The 22,198-nt window shown below is 39.0% G+C and overlaps 1 protein-coding gene across 2 annotated transcripts; it reads left to right on the forward strand.

Annotated features, from left to right (window-relative positions):
- The first annotated feature begins 7,859 nt into the window (after positions 1-7,859).
- LOC129777654 (GATOR complex protein Wdr59) lies at positions 7,860-17,233 on the forward strand. 2 transcript variants are annotated; one of them, XM_055784054.1, is made up of 6 exons: positions 7,860-9,849; positions 9,910-10,042; positions 10,097-10,262; positions 10,324-10,456; positions 16,329-16,358; positions 16,582-17,233. In XM_055784054.1, exons 1-6 carry the CDS (start codon positions 7,993-7,995, stop codon positions 17,128-17,130), a joined length of 2,868 nt encoding a protein of 955 aa, XP_055640029.1. In that variant the 5' UTR covers positions 7,860-7,992; the 3' UTR covers positions 17,131-17,233. The 2 variants fall into 2 exon arrangements, with proteins under 2 accessions (XP_055640029.1, XP_055640030.1); XM_055784055.1 differs by lacking the exon at positions 16,329-16,358.
- The last annotated feature ends 4,965 nt before the right edge of the window (positions 17,234-22,198 follow it).

Genomic DNA, 22,198 nt, shown 5'->3' on the forward strand with positions numbered 1-22,198 from the left:
CATTTTGGATCACCCCAAACAATGATTGATTTTGTAACATCGCTTGATTGTTTCGTGACAAATATAAAAATACTAAAACACGATGAATATCTCAATGATCCTAGATTGATTCGTGATTTAGTTTTAAAACTTCCAAACGACTTGCATCATCAATGGATCAAGTTTGTAGCTGATACAAAGAAAACAAGAGATATAATTGATCCATTTATACCGACGCTAGAGGACCTTTATAATTGGTTAAAACCTCAAGAAGAGTTGGCCACGATGCTACAGTCGGAGAGGAAAGAAAAACCTCATAAGAGCGGATATTTGAATACACATGCTGTAAAGGAACAAAAATATAGGCCGAAGCGCCTACCAAAGTGTTTCGCATGCCGAAACGAGCATAAGACATCAGAATGTTCAATTTTTAAAAATATGAACGTTCAACAAAGGAGTGATTTTATTTTTAAACACAGGCTATGTTTAGCATGTTGTAATTATACAAACCACATGGCAAAAGATTGCAGGATCGCAAAGCCTTGTGGAATCGATGGATGCAAACTTAGACACCACGCATTACTGCATAGAGCAACTCAGAGAGATGCTAACCTTAATAATACAGAAAGCGTTAATTGTCATGTAAATAAAGAGAACAAAATACTGTATCAAATCCTTCCAGTTACATTGGGCTGCGGAAAAAAGGAAATTAAAACTTTCGCATTTTTAGACCCTGGGTCATCAGTAAGTTTGATTCACGCTGATATTAAAAATAAACTTGGAACACAAGGGCGTAACAACCCCTTAACGCTGGTTTGGACTAATGGCGAAACTCAGCAAGAACTAGATAGTGAAGAAATTTCCCTAAGTATACAAGGATGCAATAATCAACGTTATAACATACATAATTTGAGGACTGTGTCGGAATTATCTCTTCCCTCACAGTCAATGAATATTCATGAATTACGACGAGAATACAATCACTTAGAAGATATAACTCTCGAAGGATATGAAAATGCTATGCCAAAAATACTGTTAGGTTTACCGCATTCGTTTTTGATAAGCGGTAGGGAGACGCGATCAGGTAAATTTAATGAACCAGTCGCACAGAACACTAAACTCGGATGGGTTTTGTTCGGGCAAACTAACGAACATAAAAAATTGAAAGGACACGTGCTGATGAACGACGAAATTGATTCATCAGATTATTTCAATAAAATGATGGAAAATTATTTTAGCCTAGAAGATTTCGGGATAAAAGTACCTGTAAAAACCTTGATGTCTAACGATGAAAAAAGATCGATTGATATCATGAATTCCACTTTGAAATATGAAGAAGGAAGTTATGAAATTGGGCTGCTTTGGAAACAGGAGGATGTACAATTTCCGCATAGCTATCAATCAGCCATGAACAGACTACGTGGTCAAGAATCAAAAATGCGTAAAAATCAATGTCTACGTAAATGGTATGTTGAGAAAATAAAGGAATATGAAACCAAGGGATACGCTAGAAAACTCACTCCCACAGAACAGCAGCAACGTGATCCAAAAATATTTTACTTACCGCACTTTACAGTTGTGAACCTAAATAAACAGCCCATAAAGCCACGGCTTGTTTTTGATGCCGCTGCTAAGGTTAAGGGAGAGTCCCTAAACACGAATTTATTACAAGGCCCGGATGCAACGACGTCGCTATTTGGAGTGTTAATACGATTTAGAGAAGGAAAATTTGCGATAACTGGAGACATCAAAGAAATGTTTCATCAAGTTAAAATAAGAAAGGAAGATCCCGACGTGTATGTGATGCAAGTGATGACCTTTGGAGCTACCTGCTCGCCCGCATGCGCACAGTTTGTTAAAAACACAAATGCTGAGAAATTCAGAGAAAGTCATCTTCAGGCAGTAGAGGCCATTCAAAACAACCATTACGTGGATGACTACCTAGATAGTTTCGACGATTTAGAAAATGCCTCAAAAATTGTGAACGAAGTTATTACCATTCACAAATATGGGCACTTCAATATCAGAAATTTTATATCCAACAGTAATGAGCTATTGGGACAAATCCCGGAAGAAAATAGAACGGAAGTTAAAGAAGACTTATTAGGAAAATTTGAGGAATCATATGAAAAAGTACTCGGAGTGTATTGGGATACAAAAAAGGATTTTATTCGCTACAAGGTGGATATTCCTGTTACACAGGAGTTTACGAAACGAAAACTGCTTTCACAAAGCATGAGTGTTTACGATCCACTTGGTTTATTATCACATATAACAATTCAATCTCGAATTCTAATGCAGGAGCTCTGGAAAAGTGGAATAACATGGGATGAACAATTAAACCCAGCACTAAAGAAAAAATGGGAGAACTGGCACACAAAACTGGAAGAAGCAAGAGCAATAAGAATACCACGTTCATATGCCAATTCTTCTCACCCAAAAGAACGAGAACTACATGTCTTCGTTGATGCATCTGAGAATGCTTATGCAGCAGCAGTATACTTAAGGAGTGTATATGAGTCACACATTGATGTCAATATCGTGGCTGCCAAGGCAAGAGTCGCACCAACTAAAATGCTTTCCATACCACGACTCGAATTACAAGCCGCTGTATTAGGAAGCAGATTGGCTAAGACAGTAAAAAACGAGCTACGTCTATCAATAGATAGAGTAGTATTTTGGTCAGATTCCAAAACTGTATTAGCATGGATTCGTTCAGAACCACGCAAGTACAAACAGTTTGTTGCCTTACGGATAGGAGAAATATTAGAAACCACATACGTAAACCAGTGGAAATGGGTGAATAGTAGGAATAATCCAGCGGATGAAGCTACGAAATTATCAAATAGTAATTCAATCTGGTTTACAGGCCCACAGTTCTTATATGATAATGAAGAAAACTGGCCAAATGAAGTTCAGAGAAGCGACACTGACGAAGAATTAAGACCACTGCACACTATTCAATCGAAAAAGTTTAGTGGTCTGAAAAGCATTCACATAAATTGGTGTTCGGATTTTGTGAGATTGAAGCGTTCTGTTGCAATTGCATTCAAATATATCGATTGGCTGAAATCAAAATGCAGGAACCAAAGCTTCAATAAAAATATTGACAAGGAGGACCTGGATTATGCTGAGCTCGTTTTAATATATAAGGCTCAATGGGAGTCATATCCCAAAGAAATGGAACTCTTACAAAATAAAATGAAAATTCATAAGGGAAGTGAAATTCGAGCACTTAGCCCGGAAATTTGCACGGATGGAATAATGAGATCAAAGGGACGTATTGAGAACGCTAACTGTTTACCAACTTCAGCCAGAACACCTATCATTCTGTCCTACAAGCATTATGTGAGCACTTTGATATTACGTCATTATCACGAAAAATATCGACATAAAAACCTGGAGACTGCCATAGCGGCAGTGCGACAAAAATTCTGGATAACAAACATCAGAGTTGCTATTAAGACAGTTAGAAGGAAGTGCCAATTTTGTAAAAATATGTCTGCGGAGCCAATTCCTCCAATGATGGCAGCCCTACCACGTTCTAGAACTACACCATATTGTAAGCCATTCACGTATACAGGCACAGATTATTTCGGCCCTTATGGCGTGTCTATTGGAAGACGCACTGAAAAACGTTGGGGATGTTTGTTTACTTGTATGACAACAAGAGCAGTACATCTCGAATTAGCACAAGATATGAGCTCAGACTCTTTTATTATATGTTTCCGAAATTTACAATATCGTAGAGGTAAAGTGCAAGAGTTGTTCAGCGACAATGGAACTAATTTCATTGGAGCAAGAAACGAATTTGAGAAAATTCTTAGAAGGCTATCAGACGACGGAGTCAAATGGCATTTTAATCCTCCCGCTTCACCGCATTTCGGTGGAGTATGGGAAAGAATGGTGAGAGAAGTTAAAAGCCTTTTACCTCAAAAACAAGAAACCATACCAGAGTATGAACTTAGAACCATACTAACCGAAGTTGAATTCCTCATTAACAATCGCCCGTTAACGCATATTCCTTTAGATACAGAAGACGATGAGGTTTTAACTCCTAATCACTTTCTGTTAGGTTGCGCTGGTGAAGCTGTCATTACGATCGACGACGTTTCCAAAGCAGAAGCAACTCGTCAACACTGGAAAAGAGCGCAATCAATTGTTAAGGGATATTGGAATCGGTGGATAAAAGAATACCTCCCAACCCTAACTAAAAGAAATAAATGGTTGGAGAAGACTAAACCTATAAAGGTAGGGGATATCGTGGTTTTTGCCGATGAAGAAAAGAAAGGTAAATGGCATAAGGGCAAGGTGATAAGAACAACAACTAATATGGATGGGCAAGTTAGATCCGCTACCGTGGAAACAATTAAAGGTGAAATTACTAGACCAGCTGTAAAATTAGCAGTATTAGATGTAAGTAAGAACAATGAAATCGAGAGCTCAAAAGATACCACTATTTCCTCACCACCTCTTAACTTTGTTGGAGTAATTAAAAGTGCCCCAGGGAGTAAAGAGGAAATTAAGGGACCGCGAAATCCTCAAGAATGGGGAGTAAGAAAAACGGTTAACATCGAGCATGTAAAAGAGCTGGCGTCAAAATTGAAACCGAAGCCACAAACAAAAAAGAAAGTCATAGGTAAAATAAGACCATATACCGGCACGATACAAAAGGCTATCGTAACCGCAATGGCAATTCTAGTACTGGTAAATTTGACAAATGCCGTCAACATCCAGCCTATTGAGGAAGGGGGTTTAATGTTTGATCATGTTGGGTCATGTATAGTAAAGCGAGGAATTTGGAGGACAAATATTGTATCCAACTTAATTCCTAACGACGATATTTCTATGCTAGACTCTATTCATTCGAACTTAGAAAGAACCTTGAAGTTCATGGGGAATGTAACTCAAGACAGCGCTTTGACAGAACTTGTAATGTCGATAGAACGACAATGTAACAATGCAAAACAAGAAATAAATTTTTTATCACGATCAAAAAGGAGTCGTGGAATACTTGGGTTTTTGAAAGACCTGTTATTTGGGAGTAATGATGTGGAAGACGAAGTACAGTCTTTGCGTATTCACGAAGAGCAAAAACTTCATGATATCTCACAAACCATGAGACTATTGAATCAAAGAAGCAAAAATATGGGAGATGAATTAAGCGTAAGAATTCGTAGACTAAATGAAGGAATGTTATCTTTGAAGGGAAAGTATTCCGAAGAAAGAACTAATATATTCGCAAGAAAATGTTTTGAGACCACAACGTTAGCTTTGCAATTGATTGATGGCATAACTCGAAAATACAGGATAATTAAGACTCACCCTTTAGCCGAAAATGAAATGCAAAAGGCAATTCAAAATATAAAGAAGCAATTACCAGAAGGATACTCAATCCTTAGAGACCCACTTGCAGTTAAATACAACATTAAAATTGAAAATGGAACAGTAAATATAATAATGGAAAATGTAATTATTAATAAGGAAAACTTCGAAGTATTCAATGTAATCCCTATTCCTGAAAATGGAAGTGTTATAAAAATAGATCACCATGTAATAGCAATTAATAATAAACATGAATTTTTTTACCCAGATGGAAATTTAATAAAGCTTAATGAAAGTCATTATGTGGTAAATCAGCCAGAATTAACCAGAGTTCCAGATTGCATAGCTGGAGCATTACTTCATGAAACGATAAAACAAAAATGCTCAACAAAGATGATGGAAGAACCATACACCATGTTAACAAAATTGAATAAGATCAACTCTATATTGTACACAACGAGCGACCCTAGCAAGATAATAATCCATTGTAATAATGTAGCCATGTCACCGCCTTATAAGAACGCGATCATAGAACTGTTCCCAGATTGTAAGATCCTAACAGAAAAAACTATTCGTTATGCCCAAATATCTGGACATAACGGGGAAGCTAGAATATTTTTTAAACCTATTCAGAAACTACCATATGTACTAGAAAAACCAAACATAAATGAAAATTTGAATACAACTATCTCGAGTAGAAATCCATATGAAAAGGTAGATATAAAGGATACAGTAATACCTGAAGACGATTTTATAAAAAAGAAACACGTATATACATTTGGAGGTACCATAACTGTTATTTCAATGATTATAATAGTAGGAATTTACGTATACATAAAATTAAAGAGAAGAAGTAATAGACAAAATAATAGAAGAAATGATGATCCGCCTTCGTTATTAGACATGATACGGCTAAATAGAGTTCAGGAAGAATCAAGAAATATTCCTATTATTTTAAACCGTGATAGTTGTCTATAATTGAGTAAATCTATGTAGTAGATTTACGGAGTCCGGAATGTTACGGACAGCTGAGGCTTATCGCGGATCGAGTTACAGATCCATAAGATAAGCAATATTTGAGATTATATTTAGAAAAGACCTCCAAGCGAGGTATAGAAACGTTTAGAAAGGACCAATGTAAGGCAATTAAAAGATGTAAGAGCTCAAGTGTTTTGTTAGGCTAGAAAACGCTTGTAGTTCGAAATTATTGCCGGTCATAAATTCAGAATGGACGAATATTTAAATAGCGTCCGGTAAACAATTTAATGCATGCATCATTTAGGATGCATTTTTATTACCCTTTTCCATCCCTAGCTGCGCTCAGCCAGATACACCAGCAGGGTGTAATAAAATAAAAGGATGTTATTTAGAGCGAAGGATGGAAAGGGGAAATCCAAGAATAAGATAGGCGCACCGACGAGGTGCTATAAACTTAAGGTATTTTCTTAGGGTAGTGCAGCCGTCTCAGACTGCACGTTACCATACGCTAGAAGAAGGGACAAGGAAGGTAGATGATCTAAACGAAACCGATATGTTATCGGTTTTCAAGAGAGAGAGAGGAGATGTTCCTCGTCAATCTTAGTTTAAGGAACCATGTATATATTGTGAAACTTTTGAATAAATTTTTTAGTATTGTAACAGAACTCACGCGAAAGCGTTAAAATTTTTCTTTCAATAGAGAAATTTTTCACCACATCCATGTGAAAATGCTATTTTCGGGAAGTGTTTTATCAATTAAAAACGTACACTTTGTTAGAGTTCCCGCTGAATATGAAGCTAATGTGACAGTGATTATTTGTGAATTCACAACGAAAAAGACGGTTAAAAGTGATATTTCCATGTGCCATATTCACTCCCCCACGTTCATAGAAACGAAAGAAATTTCATTATTTTAACGTTACGAAGTTGATGTTTGGAAGGCTTTCAGTGTCGGTGTATATGTTGTCAAATATTTGCCCGGAGGTCAAATATTTGATATTTTTTGACAGATAAGGTTTGATTTGATATTTGTACTAACACTATTTTGTTTGCCACTCTTCAATTTTAAACAGTAGTAAACAATATCAAACACCGAACATGGAAAAAAATCAACTGAAATATCCAAGGTAACCTAACCATGTACCGACAGGTTCGAAGAACAGACTGAAAAAAATATTTTAGGCATCCAATAATTGAATATTTGCTTGTCGTGTTTTGTGTAGAATATATTTGATCAGTACACGTTGACCAAATTTCATCTGTCAAAAAGAGTCAAATATTTGGCTTCGGTCAAACAGTGTATGAGCACCCTAAGTATACGACTGCTCTTTGGACCTTTTTACTACATAAATAATCGAAATAAGCCACAATACAATTATCATCTGTTAAAAAACAAAAAGTTGAATGATTTCATGGGAATTTCGGCTCAAATTATCATGCAACCGTGAGTACTTTGAACATTGTTTTGTTTTTTCCATATACGTTCCATATCGAATGCAAATAATCTCGACACGATATTTTGCTTTCCAATACAGATATACTTCGCCTACTGCTCCACCTCAATATGTACTCATTGATATGCAACAATGACGAAATTTTCCATAACAATCAGTAGGTCAAATCAACACACGCAACGATTGAGACTCAGCAAAATAATAGATCAATTATTGAAGTTATTTAGTGATAGCCCATTTAAATGGTCGGAGAATAATGCAACTATCGTTCAACGAAACTCGTCCAGGCGCGAGTGGACTTTCGACGGTCGGTGCAAACGGAATGGAGTCGAGCGGTTGTCTGTCGAGACGAAGTGCCTGGGTTCGCGAGTACCGTGACCTGCAGGCAAACGTTATGTCGGTGGACTGGAGCGGATCTTGGATTTTGTTGGCTGGACGGAGACTGCTAGCTTTACAGTCGCTGCGAGATTACGATATGAATGATTCCTCGTTAATGGTGGTAAGGGAGGACAACAATGGTGGCAGTCCTGGTGGGCTGAGTAAGTTCTCGAGACCGTGGAAGTATGAGGTATCGGCGGCAGAATGGGCAATATGCCAAAACAGTCAGGAGTACTGTGCGATTGCGACAAGCCAAACGATCGAGGTGGTGACTTGGAAGTCAGGTCAGCCGACGTTGAAAGACTCGCTGAGGGCACACACTAGGATGATAACGGACATCGATTGGCACTCGAAGGTTCCCCACTTGTTGGCGAGTTGCTCGATTGATACGTACACCCATTTGTGGGATTTGAGGGATCCGAGGAAGCCAGTGCTATCACTGAACGCCGTGTGCATGTCGGGGGCCAGTCAGGTTGGATTCAATAGGGTTTCGGGCAACCTGGTTGCCACAGCTCATGATGGTGATTTGCGAATTTGGGATCAGCGGAAAGGTTCGTGTCCAATTCAATATATCACGGCTCATTTGTCGAGGATTCACGGTATTAACTGGAGTCATGATCATGAGACAAGTTTGTCCACGGCTAGCCAGGACGGCACCGTGAAATATTTTGATATCAATAATCCTAGAAGAGCAGAGAAGATCATAACCACATCGTGTCCGGTTTGGAGAGCTCGTTATACGCCATTCGCCGATGGTCTAGTCACTATAAGTGTTCCGCATCAGGGCAGGGGTGAGCACAGTTTGTTGATGTGGAACAATTCGAAGCAGGATACTCCCATTTGTTCATTGACGGGTCATACCGATGTCGTGTTGGATTTCGCCTGGAGACGCAACAGTTTGGCTGGCGCTGACCCGGAACTTATCACGTGGTCACGGGATCAAACGATTAGAATTTGGCGTGTGGACGAGGAGATTCGGAAGCTTTGCGAACGTTATCCACAAGAGGATGATGATGGTTTGATCATAGAGGAAGGTTCGGTTTTGAGTAAAGTTAGTTCGGGTAATAGCATGAAAAGTCCTACACGTGAGAGGCAGCAACCGTCGGTTTCGCTACAGCATGAATTTTCGCTACTTAATCCAAACATCCCTCACATTGATATCGAGGTGTTGGATCCGGTTAAAAGAACAGCAATTGTTCGAATCTCCGTCAATGGATATGTTATCATGTTGCAAGTTAACTTCCCCCAACAATATCCAAACAATGGAATTGGCCCGGAGTTCAATTATTGCCAGGGAACTTCGTTGGATGATAATCTTTCCGTGACTCTAATGAAGGTGCTCAGAGCAACTGCAAGCCAAAGAGTTAAGAAAGGTCGTACGTGTCTCGAGCAGTGCCTACGAGCGTTGATTACTCAGCTGAAGAAATCCACTAACAATGGAGACAAACACTTGAAACTACAATCGCCCCGCTTGGAAGGTGCCTTGAGCAGTACACTGCATGATGCTTGTGTTCCATTTCCGAAGACTTCCGGAGCAAGGTTTAGCCAGGTTGGAATACTGGTCACATTTTCGAGACCCCTCAACACAAAACGAATCAGTCTCAAGCATCAGAACACGACACCGAGAGCTTTGTCGGCACTGAGTGGAGGTTACTTGGGCAACGTTATGGGATCGCAACCAATTTTGTATGCCCACCGGGATCCGAGCACTTCCTCATTTTACGTCCATGACAGGGTAGCTTTGCAAGCTGTTCATTTTCGTTTTTGATTTTTAAACTTGGATTTTCGTTTTCAGAAATCGTCAAGAAGCAGAGGCCATGCCCCGAAGGTTAACGTTGCCATAGTAAATGTATATGATACATCAAAAATTTTATACGTGAGTAAAGAGCTCGCACAGAACTACGTGATCAACACTTCCAACGTGACAGGTATTTAGCGCGACTCTTGCGAGGCTAATATACGCAACATGATTCGAGTTTCAGAGATGTGTCGCCACAACAAGGAGGTTGCCGAGAAGCATGGACGGCCGGATTTAGTGCAGTGTTGGTCGCTGGTACAGATGATAGCTCAACCGAACTCAGATTTCGAGGCGGATGATGATATGCTTTGCTCACAGAATCCATTCGCGAAGAGTTTACTTGAATCACTGTACGTCTTTCGGTTGTGTTCTTGATGAACGAATCTTGACATACGCGTTTCATATTTTAAGCATCAGCCACTTTGCGCGAATCTATGACATCCAGACGGCGGCCATGCTGTGCTGCGCTTTCGGCCGCCACTGTCCGTCGATGTACGAGCTGTCCCGTAGCTCAAGCTCGAGTAGCAAATCGGTCAATCAAAGCGTAAGTAGGGGAGGGATGTTTGGTTTGCAGATAATACTGCTTTCGGTTGAAGTTCCGGTTAATATTTTTACGTAACGTTAGTTTATATTTTGTAGACTAGAAATAATGTGGGCTAGGTAGCGCTAGTTTCGTTCAAATATTTTTTAACAAGTTTGTGGACTTTCGGTTCGTACTGCAGTACAGTAAACATTCACTAACTGGGTGAAAAGGGAAGACCAGTTATCGACATTCGCGTTTTAACTGGTCGGCATGCTAAACGTCAAAAACGTCGATCGTATACGAAATTCTACTTTTTAACTGGTCCTTGGACCAGTAACATGTTTAGAACGTTTTTCTGTTATGTCTCGAATCATTACTAATAAAAAAACACATAGCTAATAAAGTTTGATTCCTTTGGAATCCGGAATCACAAAACTAATTGTATCTCGGGTTAAAGGTACAAACAATGTTTTCGTATCAAATTGCCATTCCGGTTACCCTTCAACAATGTTGAAACTCTCTGTTGGTCAACCTTAGTGGCCATTTTATTCCAAGATCTTTTCATGTCTGCAGCATCTCAAGTCGCTTTGGCGCCCTTTTTCAATTTTCGCTGGACAATAGCCCAATATTTTTCGATTGGACGGGATTGGGTCAATTGGGACGATTGAGCCCGTTCTGAATGTAATCGACCCCGTTGTCACGATACCACTGAAGCATCTCTCGACTAGTGATCCCCGATTTTCGAAATTAATCGTTCATCCACTAATCGAATACTTTTCAGTAATTTGTTATTCAAATAGAATTAATCGATAAAAAAATAAATAATCGATTAATCGTCACACTGAGAGAAATAATTAGTTAGAAGAATATTTCTCATTTGTTAGTAAGTCATTTGGAATCAAAAATTTATTAAAAAAAAAATTATAAAAATTATTATCCTCTACACTTCCCTAAACTCGTAAACGAAGCTCAATTCGCGTTGACGGCACTGATCTTTGTTTAGGAGTTTAGGGCAGCGTCAAAAATAATGATAATGAAAAATAATGAAAAATAATTTCAAGATAAAACCACAGCAGCCGTACGTTTTTTGCTCTGGGTTTGGATCGATTAATCGACGTAAATTATTTGTTCGCTTCGATTACTGGTTGTGTAATATTCGTTCGATCAATAATCGATTTCTGTAGGAAGTATTCGATTAATCGATTAATCGAACGATTATCGGGGATCACTACTCTGGACTGTAGTTGCAGCTTGCCAAATCTTGTCAAAACTTTACCAGAATTGGAGAACAAATTTAAATTTGTTGAGGACATCACCTCTGGCAGTGGCTTTATTGAATTTCAGTCCTGGGAGCTGTCCAAAACTTATGTTCACGTACGTTTCGTCATCCACTAGCATACAGTGACCCGCAACGAAAAGAATCCACCCGAATTCATAAACTTTTTCATAGCTGAAAGATTAGAAATATGTAGATGGTTATTAAGGTTACCTCTGCAAATTTGATAATGTTTGGTTAAAACAGGTATGACATCCACTGGAAAATTTCACAATATCTTGTAACAAAACATTGACGCACCCCTTTTTTTGGTATTACCTTATGTCAAGACTATTTGTATGCGCCATTTACGTTCGATTCAAGGTGTGCTTCAGTTGCTTATTGTAAACAAATTTCAATTCCCATCTGAAATGTGGTGCTAAAAGACTGTAAGAACAATCTATCACAACGGAAAATTGCTGCAAAGTATAGTATCAGTCATGGTGCTGGGCAGGAAATTTGGGCAAAGTACCAGAAGCTCGGATTTGTGGTTGACAGAACGCGTAGAGAAGGGGTGCGTAAAACAGACCGTCGCACTGATTCAATGATCATCCAGGAAATCAAGAAAAACTATGTATGGGTTATTCCTATGATATAACCGCAAGGTTGAAGTAGGACTGCCGTTGGCTTAGTAATCATTTTTGTTTCTTCAATTAGCATTAATCGCACCTTGGATGTTCACCATTGGGTGTGATATCGCCGCTGCACAGCTATCTTTTGTGTGTATTGATTGAATTATTGATTAAACTAATCAATGAATGAAACAATTTACAATTTCGATTGCAAACAAATCCCAATTTAGGTCAATTCTTGCATTATGATAGTAGATATCGCAGCAAATAGTTATCAACATTTTGCCTAATCATCAAACGGTATGCGTAGAAGTTCAGTGAGCTCGCGACATGAAGGGAAGACCGAGCCAAAGCGTTGCATTTGTACCCGCTTTTGTAGGCTGTGTTAGCAAAACGAATTCCGGAGTGTAAAAATGCATGAGGGTATAAAAGTACTGCCGACTTGCATGTATCTGCAATGCCGATTTCCCCAGGCTCCATGGTTTTGAAATCTGTGTTAGGAAACATTCCAATTTGCAAAAAACGCAAGCGAGTACAAAAGAACCCGCAACTTGAATTTGTTTTGCAATGTCGATTTCCTTGCAATATAATTCATGGTTTTGAAGTCTGTGTTAGGGAAACATCCATTCATTCCAGCGATCGTTGCGCAATCATAACTGAGTGGATTTCCGAGCGGCACTCGTCTATATAGCGATTGGTGTAATTTCAATAGCCTGTTTTGATAGCAATTTTAGGGCTATTGAAAAAAGTTTTTGGATCAAAAAGCAACAAGCATGTAACGCGTAGACATTTCATCTTTCGGATGAAGTGTTTATCGTACCATTTCGTTCAGTTGTTTAGGAGGTATTAACGCTCAAAATCTGGTTGTTCTAGTGTAACGCTTTCTTTTTCGAAACTTTCAACTTACATCCCAGTATAGAAATGAAAGACATAGTCCTAGGTCAAAATCCATCGGTAACCATTGGATCTATCAAGGAAAACCGTCAGCTTTCAGTATCCGACCGTACAATTAGCCACAGGATCAGGGAACATGGATTGCAGAACAAGTTCGCTCGTAAACCATTCATCAGTCCCAAAAATAAAAAAGCATGGCCGGAGTTCATAAAACATGTCACATCAAGCTGGTATCTTTCTGGTAACCTGTTTTGTGGATCGACGAATCGAATTTTGAGATCGAAAAACGAGTGAGAATTTGAAGAAAATCAGGTGACGCTACAAGACAAACGTAGGCGTTTGAAAATACCATGTGCTTGTGAGTCCTCTTCGAGCATCGTCCATGCTTCGTGCCCATAGAGAACAACCGGTCGAATTAGGGATTTGTACATGCTACACTTCGCACGGGGTTGGAGTTTATTGAAACTTAGGGATTTGCGGAGCCCATAGTAGGCGCGACTTGTTATCAAGTTGTTATCAACGAGCCAAGGTAGACTAATTCTTTCACCACATCGAGCTCGTCGTCGTCGTCGATAACACTACAACCAAGAAGAATTCTGTTACGATGTTTAGGTTGTTTAGGTTGAAGCCCGCTCTCCGTATAACACCTAGCTCCACGTTGAAGAGTAGACAGGGGAGTCCATCGCCTTGTCGAAGTCCTCTGTGAGTCTCCGACAGATCGCTTGAGATCAGCTCACCGCTCCGGTGGCTGTTCTGTGTTCTAGATCCTGACTATCAACCGGCGCATACACTCTACAAGTTTTCCCGGACCTCCCTTGAAAAGCTCCGCTACGAGGCTATTCTTACCAAATACCTTGTGGTTCTTAAGCTGGTTAATGACCTTCTTAACTTCACCCATCGTCGGGGGTGGCACATCGTCACTGTTCACTGTACCGGTGTAGTCTTCATCAACGCCGTCTTGGTCTCCTATTTGCGCTGTTAAGGTGTTCATAGTGGTGCTGCCGCCATTATTCGATCACTTCGTGTTCGTTCGTCGAGATGCTTTATTCCTTGTTCCTGCACATTACAGGTTTTCCTATTTGCTGCCAAAGGTTGCAGATACGCTTACTACGGCCGCTGCTATAAAATGAACAGTGATTCCGGATTTTAACTGAACCCACCCTTACAATGTTTGGTTCTACATTCTGTTTTGTATTCAATCCTATTGGTTCTAAGGGATTTTTCAAGCTCATTACTAATATTTTTTATATAAGAATTCAACTTTAATTAGTATATCATGTAAGAGCAAAAAAAATGTTCAATAATTTTCATTTCAACATCTTTCAAACGCTATCGACGATTATTCCGTAGCACATTCGTAAAACTGTCTGAACATAATTGTTGTCATCTCTGAAAAACAAATAAAAAACTGCTATTTTTCTTCTTCGGACAGGGACTAGCTCTCATATTTGTCATATTTGTGTTGACAAGTGAGTTGCGTGTTTCAGTAACCATTACTTGCCATCATGAAAACGATAAGCCGTTCGATCTAGATCGCGCTTTCGGGTTCCAGAAGATTCAGTAAGGCTCAGGTCTTCGTGTTTAATAATTTGAAGAAACATCAAGAGATAATTTTCATTCAATTTTCAGCAGTTTGAAATTGCCTTCTAGCTCGCTAATCAGATACAGTAGAACCCCGATTATCCGCGGAGCGCTTTCAAGCTTTTTGGTGTTTGGAACTCATGTTTAGTTCTTTATTGCGTTATTCGCGATTTTCGTTATTCACGGTAAACTAGCTAGACTATTACGCGGATAATCGCGGATCTACTGTAGTACCTTCACGCGAACTAAACCGTGAAACCGTGTTGGTAGAAGCCAACACTCTACCTGTGATATGGCGATGAAAACATTCTTGTCAAGATGAAACGGGATGAAAAATATTGGATTTTGGATGGGTCAAAAAAAATATAACTCTTACCACAAATTGATAGTCTAGGTCACTTATTATAATAAAATTTATCTTTGAGACACAAATTTTGGAAAATAAATGTGCCCGGCATCTTTGAAAAAATATGATTGAGTCGGGAAAGACGGACACTTGGCGGGAAAGATGGACACTAACTGAAAATACAAGTTTATGTACTCGATAAATGATCTAACAAAAAGGCTAGACTAAGGCCACCTAGAAGGGCTTGTAATTTTTCACATTTTTTCATGTCTAAAATAGCTTCCAGCATTCGGAATGACATATTCGGATATCGTTTCAAAAACTGCTCTGCTGATTCGTTAATAAAAGAAGGGTTGTTTGTCTTTTGTCGGTGGAGTGTCCGTCTTAGGCCGAGGTGACACTGGATCGGAGTACGCACGAAAACTTGATTGTGCGATAACTGACGAAGAGAAACAAACAATTTTATTCGATAGAAGCTTGCGAATTCGAACGAAGCAAGTGGGAAGCAATGTAACCACACCAATACAATTCTTTGTAGTTGTTTACTTCTCACGATTGTATGCGTTTCGTGCAGCTGCAGGCAGTATCACCGTGGCCTTACCCGACTTGATTAGTATTTTATTTTCGTCTATATTTCTGGAGTAAAAATGAGAAAACTTCACCGCTGATTCGATAAACTGGAAGAAAAGTGATGGTAGAACACTCACGTAATGAAAAAACCTCAAAAAATTACTCGATAACAATTAGAACCTTATTTTCTGCAGACGAAAATTTACATCGAGCTGCTCATTGTCGATTACTGTTTTTGTTTTTATTTACAATTTTAACAAAAAGCCAGCTAGGTGCACACAGTAAGTGTCAAAGGTATTGGTACACTATATTACAAGTTTATACATCATTTAAATTTAAAATATAAATGTAATTTATCAATTATACAGGGATGTCCGTCTTTCCCGACTTTTCTCGAATAGTAAATGGGTTTCAAACAAATCATGGGATGTTCGATCTTAAGAGTCATAAGCCAACAGATTCGCTCCGGTTTGTTGAGCGTTATATTTGTGTTTTTTCTTTTATTTTTAAATTCACTTTGGTAGTTGCTGAGCCAAGCGCGTTCCTGTTGTACTAATTTCATGTATTTATTTCTTTCCTCTCACATTGGATTTATTTTCTCCCTCATTCTTTTAGCACTTTCTTAGTGGTCTGCGCAAAATAAAGGTAATTGGTTTATTTCGTTTTATTTTTTAGCGTATCGTATTTTTGTTGTTGAATCGGTTTGGTGAGTTAACGGAGAGAACAGCGTAAGAACCACATCACTCATTTGCACGTTTCGGCACATGTGAATTGTTTCTGCATGCCTTTATAACAGAATAGAATAATTTTAGGTTGATTTCTGGGCGGGTAGTATTGATTTGATTGCACTTTGCTCTATTTTAAATAGCCGAGTGGTTCACCCTACCATACAATCCTGCCCGTGGACAACACAAGCTCAAGCAACGTTTGGAATTTGGCGCAGCAGTTGAAGCACTTGCGTAGTAACTCGTGGTCGGATTCACAAGATGATTGCCGAGTAGTAGGCGTGGGAGACATCAATCGTAGCTTGTTGGGTGACAGCAACCGCTATTTGTACGACAACTTCAAACGAGCTTACGCCGAAATGCTCTATCGGTGGGGATTGCTGGTCACGCGCGCCAAGGTGCTGAAGTACCTTTCCGTTTACACGGATTCTTCACGCTGTGTGGAATTCGTTACGGAATGTCCGCACTGCTGTCGGATTGGATCTCCGGCGTGTATAAGCTGCAAAAAACCTGTCTTATATTGTACGCTCTGCAGACTTCCGGTTCGTGGAGCGGCAAATGCCTGCATTAACTGTGGCCATGGTGGCCATACGGAGCACATGCGGATATGGTTCGAGAAGCACGACGAGTGTGCTACTGGCTGTGGATGTCATTGTTTGAAGAAAAGTTCCGCCCTGTGCAATTTAAATTGATTTTGTTTAAATTTTTTCTTTGTTGATTTTATGTGAACATGGAATATATAAATGATTTGCCGTCAAGTTTTTTTTTAATAAAGGAGAATATATTGTGATTAAATTGTTTTCTTGTTCAAATCAAATTTTTAAAATCATTTAGTAGATCAGAATTTCCTTATCTTTTAAGTTGTGATCAGCGCCGAAAGTATTCACTTTCACGATATTCAAATATGGCGAATTCCAGAATTTGATAACTTATTGCTCAAGCGACAGTCGATAAATATGAAACAACACTATCAACGAACACCAGTGGAATGAACATCAACATCAATATGTCATGTGGTTCATTTTTCATTGCATCTTCATTTTTTTCATGAAATTTAAAACGTCGATATTGAAGATCATTGCGTGTTAGTAAAAATTAAAGCATAAAAATTCATAGTCTACCAATTGGTCGATGTTAAGTAAGAGTCGCAAAATGAAACATTTAGAGTTATTGATTGCATTAGGTTAAGCATTTCGTAAGCTACATACCAGATTCATCAGATTTGGAAAATCACGCGTACAGCAGGAATAACATTCAAGCTCGTTTTTATCGAAATCATAAAAATGTCACATGGTCATTCACTAAGGGAGAATGATTAAAACAAAGTTAGTAAGTTTCCCCGTGTAAAAGGACCTTTGGACTCTGTTCTGATAATGCCTCGAACTATGCTCAAAAAAGAAAAGAAAGACATCTAAGACATAAAGACATTGGTGAATCTAAAACTTCAACGACGAACGCCGATCTCTCAAAATTAACTAAATTGGGTCATAAGGTTCCGTGTTTTGTTTCAATTGCACGGTTATGACACCAGATCGGGACGCAATTTCCAAAGAAGATGGTTTCAACCATTGGAAGAAATTGGACGAAAAGATGAAATCACATGAACAAGGACAACAACACCGATAAGCAGTTCTGAAGTATAACTAGCGAGGTTCAGAGTCCAGCCACGTCGATAGGGAACTGGAAGCGCAGCATTCTGCGTCGTGTTGTTGCTGTAATTATCTTTTTGGCGGAAAGGGGTTTGACATTCAGAGGATCAGATGAGATAATTGGCTCTAAACACAACGGTAACTTCCTGGGCATAATTCAACTGATCGCTCAATTTGATCCGCTTTAGATGTGGGAAGGAATCGTATCAGTCCTCCACCGTGCATCAGGAGTTTTTATTTCTAATGGCAAAAAGGGCTGAAAATGTCATCCTAATGAAATTGAATGCGCCAACCACTTATCTGTGTCTGTAGATTCGACGACCCAGATCTGACCAGATCTGACTCACACCGATCAGCTAATATCTAACATCAGCTAACAGCTAAAGATGGATTATCTTGAAACTGAATTGAGACTGGAAGCTAGGAAGCTAACTGTACTGTATCCTAATTATCTGATAAACCTTCTGGTTGATTAGCTCGTACAATTTGCAGCATTTGCGAAACTTGGACATACTCGGAAGAACACATGCGACGGTAGCGGACTTGTTTACCCGACTGAAACACGAAGCAGGGCTGGTTGGGCTTGGGATCAATGCATCTAAAGGTAATATTATATTATCAGGCACGTAGCGTAACCGGCACGGCACGTTTCATGCAAGACAAATATTATTGCGTGTGTTTCAAATGTGTATGCGTATATATAGCGGAACGGCTCCGGACATACACAGCACGTTTCAGACAAATGCATGAAGGAATTCTCGAAAAGAATATTTTGCCGGTGCCGGGCACGAACTACATGGGCGAGTAGCACCATACATTCAAACCCAACGTCGAAGTTCGTGGTGTGGGTGCGTTCGTCGCTCTTCGGTACGACATCGGTTCAATCACCAGTAGCATTTCTCCGCTCCGTCTGCGCTGCCGGTCCGTACAGAGAAGTTGCTATGCCTGATGATATGAATACATCATGTATTTGTCTGCCGGTGTCGGTACGTGCCGTTTACGCTACGTGCCTGATAATATAAAACGGCCTTAAGACTGAATAAATGCTAGCAGGAGGGACAGATCGCAACAGAGTACTTCTTGGTAGTAGTTTTGTGATCGACGGCGACGAGCACGAGGTGGTAGAGGAATTTATCTACCTTGGTTCGTTGATAACAACTGACAACAACAATAGCCGTGAAATTCGAAGACGCATAGTCAATGGAAGTCGTGCCTACTATGGGCTTCGCAAATCCTTGAGGTCCAACAAACTCCGACCCCGTACGAAGTGTACGGTTTACAAATCCCTTATTTGACTTGTTGTTTTCTACGGGAACGAAGCATGGACGCTGCTTGGAGAGGACTCACAAACGCTTGGTGTTTTCGAACGCCGAGTGCTCAGAACAATATACGGTGGTGTACCGGAAAACGGAGTATGGAGAAGCAGAATGGACCACGAACCGGCGAACTCTACGGTGAATCCAGCATCCAGAATGTCGCCAAGGCTGGACGAGTGTGATGGGCAGGGCATGTTGCAAGATTGCCGTACAGCAGTCCTGCAAAGATGGTGTTCGCATCGAATCTAGTAGGAACAAGAAAGAGAGGAGCCCAGCGAGCGAGGTGGATGGACCAGGTGGAGCAGGACTTGGCAAGAATCGGTGCAGCCGGGAGTTGGAGTACTGCAGTCATGAATCGAGTTTATTGGCGAAAAGTTGTGAATCTTGATTTTTTGGTTTATAATTTTTTTTAAATACCAAAATAATTAACCGATAAAAAAATAAAAATTAAAATAGTTAAGTTAAAAAGTGTAAATTCTGCTTCTTGTTTCTTTGCAATTCTGTTTATCCGAAACAAAACAATGCAGTAGATTCTTAATCAGTAAAGGCGCCGTTATGGTTTGAACCTCGGACAGGTCAAACAATTATTTTAGGTAAAATTGCGGCATTTTGAAACAAGTTTTTAGCTCGTATTTTATGACGATTTCGTTTTATATTAAAACTAGAAAATATATTATATTAAATATATTATATTAAAACTAGAAAAAACATTGTTTAATGGTTCATGCGATGTATAAAAAATGTTCATACAGCCATTCCATGCCAAACCAATATAATGGTTCACAGATTTTCTTGAAAAGTGGTATTTTTGTTCCCCATCGCAAAATATTAGACCCGTATTTTTTTTTCATTAGGATGCCATTTTAGGATGGTTCGAAAAATCAATTTTTCCCATTTTTATTTTTTATTATTATTTTTCAAAAAGTTATACCCTTTCAACTTCTGAACCGATTCAGACTATTGACATATCAAATTAAAGCCAATGAGCGTGAAAACCCCTCAGCTTTCCACAAAAAATATAAAACAATACAGCCCCCTTGGTCCCGAGATCATGAAAAATATAAAAAAAAACATTTCTTTCGCAAATGTCATATTTTTATCGAAGAAGACTAGCTCATTAGCTGAATTAATGTTTTTTAAAATTTTTGACGAAATATAGTAACTGACGAAGATTTTTACGAACGGATAATTTTGTGTGGACAGTTTATTGCAGATTTTATTTATATTTTTTTTCAATGAATACTTTACCTGACGAAGCTTTTACGGGTTATAGGGTGTAGAATTTGTTTTTTTTTTATTATTATTTATTTTTTTTAATTTGTATTTATCAGTATTATATCTGTCATGATCTTGGTGATGGTGGACTATTTTAATTTTTTGTTTTGTTGTTTTTATTTGTATTAGTTTAAAAAAAAGACGGGTGGGTAATGTCGGGGACATAACCGGAGTGACGTAGGACTATACACAGGGGACAGCTTTTGTTAAATATATATTTTAAATATATTGTTTCATTTTCTTCTCCTACGTGAATACCTACCTATCTACCTGAAAAATGGATTAGTTTACTGTTTACTCTTTATGAATATGTTGATGGTTCTGAAAAGAACCTTTGGTGTTGTGTTTTTGTTATCACTCGATATTCCCATCTTGTTCGGTTAAACATTCCTGTTAAGCTCAGTGAATGCGACCAACAGGGAACTGGAGCCCTGCACGGTTCGAGTGAGACTTTGCCTTTCCCTTAACTTGTCCTCCTTTGTTACGTCCACGATGCCGATGCCGTACAACCACACGGGTTTACGGTTTGAAAGAAAATAAGATATTTTTTGGGGTCCGCGTGTTTTATACTCTAGCGGTACACACTCACAGGATAGAGACAAATCGGTAGACTTAGCCAGAGGGACGAGTCCAACGAGGCGAACGAATGAGTGTTAAAAGGGAGCGATGGCAAAAAAATACATTCATTACGATTTGTTCGCTCGTTGGATTCACATGAAGGCTAAAAAGGGTCCTTTTCAGGATCACAAAATTATCTTCAATCTAAAGAGTTTATTGTTTTGTTATCACTCGATATCCTCATCTTGTTCGGCTAAACCTTCTTGTTTAGAGATTTGTTACCACTCGCCACAGCTTTCACAGTTGGAAAATTTCTTCCCATCCAGCTTTGTCACATGTTGTACAGTAAATTACATTCAATGCGACGTGCCGAAGCGCCACTCAGTATCGCATTGGAGGTGATTTCAACCTGTAATTGAACATTTGCGATGACAGTGGTACAGTGTCGACTTTCAATGTGGGGTCATAATTTGGATCTCTATGTTTACAAAAATTTCCAACTAAATAAGTCGCATTACATGTCCGTCCAATTAGCTGAATGTCGAACTAATTGTAAATTGCTGTACTTTCAATCTGGAAACAATTTAAGAATTGGTGAAAATTGAATAATCAGGAAAGTCCCCAACTATCAATAAGCTCAGAACAACTGCCAAATTCACATACTCATCAGAATCCTGGCAAACAAATTATGAAAAAATCAATTTGTGTTTTATTATTATTTTGGATAATGTTTTAGAAAGCATTGAACTGTATTTCCTAAACTCTTTTTTGGAAGGTTTAATGGCCCTGAAAAGCGTCTTGTTTTATGGAATGGTTCCAATTTAGAAAACTTAGTACTCGTGGTATTGAAGAAAACCATTTCGAACGCCCTCGATGCCGCCTTGTTCTGGATTTGCCACCAAAGCAGTTTGTATAAAGAACAAACTTTTTTCTTCTGTTACCTGATGCCGTTTTGCGATTGC

The sequence above is a fragment of the Toxorhynchites rutilus genome, chromosome 3 (assembly GCF_029784135.1).
Source record: "Toxorhynchites rutilus septentrionalis strain SRP chromosome 3, ASM2978413v1, whole genome shotgun sequence".
In the NCBI taxonomy this organism is placed as follows: domain Eukaryota; kingdom Metazoa; phylum Arthropoda; class Insecta; order Diptera; family Culicidae; genus Toxorhynchites; species Toxorhynchites rutilus.